Raw genomic sequence first — 7,306 nt, forward strand, 5'->3', positions numbered from 1 at the left:
CCGCTGCACGTGCCGCCCCTCTCGCCCTTTGAATGAAAGCCAAACGCGTTGAAAAAAAAAACAAAACAATCGAAGCACGCCTCGCGCGCCAATGCGCCACGGTGCGCAAAAAATTCCAAAGCGCTAAAGCGGCACAATTTTTCTTCACGTGCAGACTTGCGGGAATAGAAACGGGAATATTTCATTTTGCAGCGAAGTGGGATGCACTGAAAGACTATGCGACATATACTACAGCAGGGTACGTCTGGAAAAATTCAGACCCTTACGTGCTACTAATCTGATCGTAAAATGAGAACTATTAATGCTTGCATCACAGTTGTTGGTTTCCGGCAGAGGCTGATCATGGAATTTCTACCTTTGTGAAAATAAAAGAACACTGAACTATGTATACCACACACAGGTGTGCAGAGGCACATCCAGTCCCACCCTTTCTGACCTCCCAGTGTTATCAGCCAGATTTGGCCCCTTTTCACGGCACTAACTTGGGTTTCACTTTTTGTATTGCAAGTCATGTGTCAAAAAAAAGAAAAACATGTTTTTGCAGCCAGGATGAGCAAGAAACAAAAAAGTGCTAAAACAAAATGGTGCACCATCAACATATTCAGTCACATTTCTGTAGCACTAATCCTGATTTAAACTAAAATGGTTAGGAAATTTCTGATCCGAACCCATTTTGTGCCTGTTTCTTGCACTCATCAAATGGTTTATCTTGACCTGCCGCAATAACTCGCGTGAGTACTGTAATAAGTGAGTGAGCATATGATATCGTAGTGATGTCATTGTCATAGAAACTCGTGACTATCACGAGCAAGAAACCATTCACTCCCTTATCTCGGCACCGTTGCCTGGTTTAAGCTTTCACGCCAGCATTCGCATCGACACGCAGCAAGAACATATTTCCGAGTAAGGCCGCTATAAAATATTAATTATAACTTTGAAACAATATGTACAAGGTTCAGGTGGGCTTCTTCATGCAGTCGCCGTCAGGATACAGTTTCCGGAACTCGCGGATCAGATCCGGATCCGTCAGGCGTACTCCGTCCACCTGCATTGACACTTGCATCATATCTTTCACTCTTCTTATCGTAACGTTGTATCGTAACGTTGGTACGAAACGCGTACCTGGTTGCCCAACGTGATCCAATTGGGCTGCACGTTGTGTGGCCTACCGAAGAGCTCGATCTTCCGCGTGCCTGGTGACAGCCGCTCGATGATGCCGTAGATCTCGTCCGGCTTGTGGCTGGTGGCACGCACCTCCGCGACGATCACGTCGCAGTCCAGGCCTCGATTGATGTCCTACGATGACTGGACGTTATTTTGCGTACGACACCCCATTTGTCGCTACCTTGGGATTGCCCTTAATGCCGACGAGGCAGTGCTCCTTCCCGTGGTTGAGCCAATGGCCGGTTCTCCCCGTCCGAATGATCCGCTGGAGCTGGTTCGTCTTGACCCAGATTATCTCGTCGCAACGCTGGTAGCCCCACAGCCTGAGGCACTCCCTCCCGAGCTCCATGGCCCGTCCGGTCACCCACAAAAAGATGAGTCCGTCCTGAGTCAGGCTCGGGACGTTCAACTGCCTCATCTCGTCGTCGGACATGGTGCCATACGGAAGCTCCATGTGGATGTCCCAGGGTGGATCGGCCATCACTACTGCGAACTGACCCAGAATGCTCATGTCAAAGTACCGCAGGTCGCACTGAATCCATTGGGGAGGTTGCAGGACCGTGGCTGCTCCTTCGGCTCCTGGGCCGCGAATTTCCTGCAACAGTATTAGAGGGGTTGTGACACTTCGATGGTTAGAATTCGCCGCATCATGCACACGTGGACCGTAGTGTTTCCGGATTTTATTTCTTTTGGAAATTTGGGGAAAATCAGGTTCTAGTTTAGATTTTGGGATTAATCAAATGACATTAATGCAAATCGGGGTGGGGGTAAAAACAGGTTTCATAGTGCAAGAAAACCTTGAGCATAAGACACATAAAAGACGTGTGTGTTCGTCTTTTACATGCACTATGAATCTTCACTTACGAGTCTTACTTGCACTGTGAATCTTCGCCAGCCAGATGCCATCCTCTCAGTTATCTCAGCAAAAAACGGGTTTAACACCAAAATATAAGGCCTTACACACACCAGAACAAACTACATACTAGCATTTGCAAAAAATGCTGGCATTTAGCAAATCAAAACATAATCACACTTCCAAATTTCACCACCACCAAACAGTTACAAGCGGCACTATACAAGCATCGCAGTATACTTGACGAGTACTTTAAAGTACTTTTCGTGGTACTTTTTACTTTACATTAGGTACACTTACAATGTGGTATACTTGTACTGTACTTCAGGTAACATTAATCCCTTTAAAGTAGCACAGAAGTCAGTTTTAACACCCTGTTTTCTTCCTATAAGACTGTGAAGTAGGCCAGTAAGATAAACCATGCGAAGTAATTCACACCATAGAGTCATAATTATCGCAGAAATTGAATTTAAGGTACGTCGCAAAAAAGTGACTGTGCGCAACGGCGGTGAAGAGCAGTACCAGCCTGAGACTTGACTGGAACCTAGCGCTGACGCCATAAGGAGAACGCTCGCTGATTGATCTAGAGAAATGTTGTCTGCTACTCCTCTGTCGTCTGCTACTCGGCTGTTCGGGGTTCTGAAAAAGCCTTTCTCCTGGCTCGGCAATGATTCGGCCGCTCCTTCTATCCCCAATTCCCCGGGAGAACCGGCAAAACTCGTTTGCGGCGGCAAAGGGACAAGGCGCTGACCCCCACTGACCAGCGAACCGGAACGAGTTCTCCTTATAACGTCATCGGTGACGTGGCATCGTACCTTCTCCTCCTCGTTTATACGCTTACCCATGTTTATGCGAGTTTTTTTCTGGGGAAACAAATTGCACACATCAAAACCTTTAGCGCCATTCGGTAAAATGACACACACACTTTCATCAGATTTTAATATGAGACATTAGTCAGTATGGTATACATGGAGGTTGTTCGCGCAAGCACTGTCTTGCAGACACTTGCCCGAATGTCTACTATCAAATTGTGCAATACCTGCTCCGCAGGAGCTCAACTGAAAAGCATACCATTGGAGGCTGGATTGCAGGCTGTTCCACTTCATAGTGAACATATTTACAGGTGTCCATGTGGAAACACGTGTTCAGGAAGGAACAGTCACCCAGGGATTCGTCTGTGTGTTTCTGCAGGATTTTCCGGAAATGCAGCCGAGTACACGCCATATCGCCTGACGATGCCCGACGGCATTCGTCTCGGGTGCCATGTGCGCAGAATTCTTGCACCTGGAAACGCGTAAATTTATGACCGTGACAATGCACAAGGTAGTGATTTATAAAGAGTGTTAGCAGTTACTCAATGTGGATGGAACATTGTGTAAGCGATTCAAGGCGTTTCTCTGGTAAATCTGAAAGTGACTGAACATCGCAATGCGGAGTTAGGAATCGAAATGGACAAACCTGGCAGTCAAAACAACACAAATGACATTGTTGCGAACAGCAGTTGAGATGCTGATTCCCGCACTAACAACATCGTTGTGCATCACGTTGCCATCTGGTGAGCAGCGTCTAAACTGCTCTTTCCCAACAAGGCCATTTGACTATGATTTTGTTGACTACGATTTTGTTGAATATGTTTATGTTATGTTTATGTATGTATATATATATGTTTATGTATGTATATATATGTTTATGTATGTATATATATGTTGAATATGATATATGTTTTGACTACGAGTTTGTACATTTTGCACTATAACGCTTCACTGCAATGCTCAATCACTAGGATTTACCAGAATTGAACTGCCACCAGAACTTTATGTGCAGACAAGGCAGTGCTCCACGTGCATTGGGTAATCGCTTTGCACAGCATGTTGGCCCAAGCAGACAAGTACGCACCCCTAAACATAAGAGCGAAAATTTGAATTCAGCCGAAGCGTACCTGGGCGCCACCCGCTGAACGAAATTTCTCGACTAAAGAACGCTCTTTGGCAGTGGGTTTAGAAAGCAAGGCCAAGATTTCCTGTCCGAGGGCTTTGTTCTCTTTTTGACGGGTGGAAGGAAGAGACAGAAGACTCTCCAACTGTTCCGCCCCTTCGTGTCCCTGAGGTTCTTCCGCTTTGGGGCTTCGGGCTTGCTTTGTGGGTGACTCCTGTTGGCCAGGTAGCGCGTCCGAGAACGCCTGAAGCTTTGTGTGTTCCGCCCATGTCACCTGCATGACACCGCTACGTTCAGTGTTCCGAGTCATGTTGTTGGACCAAGTAGCCTGGTGCACACAGGTGTAAAGCCACAAAAAAGTTGACTATCCGCGTACTTACGCGAGTGACGTTCCCCAGAATACTCCAGCGGATGATGCGAAAGACATCGTAGCTTTCTGCAGCCATGTAAGTGCGAGCACCCAACATCGTGTCTTTTTGCACTACTAACCATGGGGAATATCCTGCAGACGCAGCCACAAGGTATTCCGTAGCAGACGACCGTAACAGACGCAGATGCTGTCGTCTGCTAAGTGAGCAGTACCGACACCACCTAGATAGAGAAAGCCTGCCCACTCGTCGACGTGACGTAACAACTAACAGTCAGCCAATCGGATCGTGTTTTCAATGGCCGTAGCCAATCACGAACGTGCTTTCGGCGGTCGTAGCCACGGTGGCGAACCGCTGTCGTCTGCAAGTAGTGATTGAATGTCCCCGCGTATTAAACGGGAAAAACTTTAAAATAAAGCGCAAAACGGTTGCGTATCTTTCTCAAAAGCGTGTTGCGCTTTTTGTCTACAGATTTCAGTCTGCAGGTTCAAAGTTAGGTGCATCATTTACGAGTCCTTGAATTCGCAGAACTGCGAATCGTTAATAATAGCAGAGGAATTCTGACTTCATATGTCCACATAGCGAAGGAGGGAGAGGAGGTAATAAGCAGGCCTTCTGTACCTAGGTGGCGTTGGCGGCACGCCACTTTAGATATACAGTGAACCCTCGTTAATATGACCCCCGATAATCTGACATACGCGCTTTACGACCATACTACTGGGGAACAATGCAGTGAAACCTCTGCAAATGCCCCCCGTTAATATGACAATTCCGCATTATGACCAAAATTTTCGGGAACGACCATGGTCATAATAACGAGGGTTCACTGTATGCGAATGCTCAACATAACATGTGGCGCAACTTCTCACACATGAGCGGTCTTTTTGCTCTTTCTTCCACTGGAATATTCTGTGGGGATGCCACTCGTGTGAGTACACGATAACTGCAGCTTTTGCCAAGTACAACAAAATCTGATGCTATCAACCATACACATTAAAGCAGAGGAAGGACATAAGAATAAAGCTTGAATAGTCCGGCCGAAGGTAAGACACTGCCGTGTGAAGCTACAGTGCTGTCTATAGCACCTTATCCCTAACCTGCAGGCAAGGGGTACCCTCAGGTGTTGTCCACGGCCGGAGTCCAATCAGCTCCTGCGCTGAGAATTTGTTGAGGAGACTCTGGAGACCCTCCAGCTCTACGTCGCGTCCCAAAGCTCGGGAGACGCTGGACTGTAGACGGCGCGAGTCTGTAGGAAGCGCCAATGCTACGTCCAGTAGACACAGAAGTAGCTGACGCTCCTCTTCTTCACCTCCGTCTGTTGGACTCCGTGGTCGCTTAGCTGTCACCGCTGGTTCTGCATAAATAGTCGCAAAGATTAAAAATGATTATTATACTGAAAACAATGGGAAAAACTATAGAAATGAAACCTACACACGCTTATAAGGATAAGTTGATATTCACACCAATCGGTGGTGCATTAGCGATTAGTTCGTCCAGTGGTATATAAAAATATTCCGGGAGGGGTTCTATAAGGACTTTACGTGGGAGAGGAGGATATTGCCTTGGGTTCCCTCCAAAATGCACTTACAAAGGTACGACTCCGGGGAGGGGGATGAACCCCCGAATCCCCCCCATCGTCTGCGAAAGTCAAACGTCAAGACAGCAAACATTTTTCACGTATCTCGTCCTACGCACATCATTTACTTTTTGGCACGTAGTCATCAGTATACATGTCAGTAACAATTACCGGCATTTGGAGTTGGACTATTACTCCGTGGACTGCTTGGATCTCCAGCAGCGATGCCCATTACAATCTCTTGGCGCTCTTTCTTTCGTCGTTGCAGACGCTCACGCAGACTGCTTTGGCGACATTTCAGAGCTTGAAGGTCCTTCCACGTATCAGAAGTGTCGGACATGTTCACCACACGCTATTTGGCGTAGCACACAGCAACTATACACTTTGGTTCGACGCCGAAGCACTTATGTAACGAATAATAAATCAACTCAAACCCGGCACCTCATTCATGGGACGCCATGCTTGGTGGATTGGATCGCATCGGCTGGCATCGATCATGCATTGGCTAAAGACCATTGGGCCAATCCGTTCGAATCCAAAATAGAAGTTCGTGGTCCAAAGTCTGTAATGTACGGTGGTCAGTGAGCTCAGCGATCTGCAGGTCACACTATCTGACAGTTTATATCATTTTGTGAGCTTCGTGAAAGTAAAACGGCACTGACGTTCGGGAAGGACGTGAGGGAGAATCGGGAAGGAATGAGTGAGGCACACGTACAAAGTAGTACGGCAGGTGTGGACCTACGATCACGAAATCTCCGAACATAACATTATTTACTGTTCCTATTATGGGTAAGTTATCTACAAACGTCCACTCAGTGTCTACCAAACGAGCCTTAAATCGAATATCCAGTCAAACTGCAGTCATTGCCCGGGAAAATAATATATTCCTAGAACTAACGTATACCTATTCGTGCTGTGCTAAAAGAAGCAGCATGGTTGCAACTGACTAAATTTTCCTGAACATAAATGTGGTATGCAAGAGAGCTGGGGACGCCGACATTCCTTTGCTTTATGTACATCCGTTGTCGTCTGAAGGAATGCCGTTGTTCCACACACAGACACCAAGGACCTCAACGCAATCCACCGTACAGACGCTGCCCCACTTCCACACCACGAGCGCCCCAAAGTCATAGAGAAGCTTTTGAAGCAGACAGACCCCATTCCTGATCCCCAGCCCGGGCTACTTCGAAGGATACTTCGGGGATTCAGGAATACTTGCGTTTGTTGCTGGAAGAGGAGAAAAGAGAAGACTCCTAGTGTCACAGGGGGCCAGGACAGGTGAATGCTAAGACAATTCATAATCGGCAGTTCACAAGGACTGTGCACGAAACTCTGTTCCATGCTCCGCCATGGTGACACGGTGCCTTGCATCGCAGGTTAATTTTCCTCCTCAGCCAGACATACACCCTT

General features: G+C 47.2%; 1 protein-coding gene across 2 annotated transcripts; it reads right to left on the reverse strand.

Annotated features, from left to right (window-relative positions):
• Positions 1-904: 904 nt before the first annotated feature.
• Positions 905-6,429, reverse strand: LOC135387977 (N6-adenosine-methyltransferase subunit METTL3-like). 2 transcript variants are annotated; one of them, XM_064617232.1, is made up of 7 exons: positions 6,068-6,427; positions 5,418-5,674; positions 3,957-4,226; positions 3,089-3,301; positions 1,346-1,759; positions 1,123-1,296; positions 905-1,045 (listed from the first exon to the last, which is right to left on the reverse strand). In XM_064617232.1, exons 1-7 carry the CDS (start codon positions 6,234-6,236, stop codon positions 956-958), a joined length of 1,587 nt encoding a protein of 528 aa, XP_064473302.1. In that variant the 5' UTR covers positions 6,237-6,427; the 3' UTR covers positions 905-955. The 2 variants fall into 2 exon arrangements, with proteins under 2 accessions (XP_064473302.1, XP_064473303.1); XM_064617233.1 differs by lacking the exon at positions 3,957-4,226 and having other exon boundaries at positions 6,068-6,429.
• Between the last annotated feature and the right edge of the window lie 877 nt (positions 6,430-7,306).

Source organism: Ornithodoros turicata, chromosome 3 (assembly GCF_037126465.1).
Source record: "Ornithodoros turicata isolate Travis chromosome 3, ASM3712646v1, whole genome shotgun sequence".
Classification (NCBI taxonomy): domain Eukaryota; kingdom Metazoa; phylum Arthropoda; class Arachnida; order Ixodida; family Argasidae; genus Ornithodoros; species Ornithodoros turicata.

Bases quoted from the DNA above. Each gene is read 5' to 3' on its own strand.
- LOC135387977 (XM_064617232.1), bottom strand. From the start codon at position 6,236: ATGTCCGACACTTCTGATACGTGGAAGGACCTTCAAGCTCTGAAATGT. The intron at 1,760-3,088 runs GTATGCTTTTCA...ATACTGTTGCAG, and splicing joins CTGCAATCCAGCCTCCAATG to GAAATTCGCGGCCCAGGAGC. The intron at 1,046-1,122 runs GTACGCGTTTCG...GTGTCAATGCAG, and splicing joins GGATCACGTTGGGCAACCAG to GTGGACGGAGTACGCCTGAC.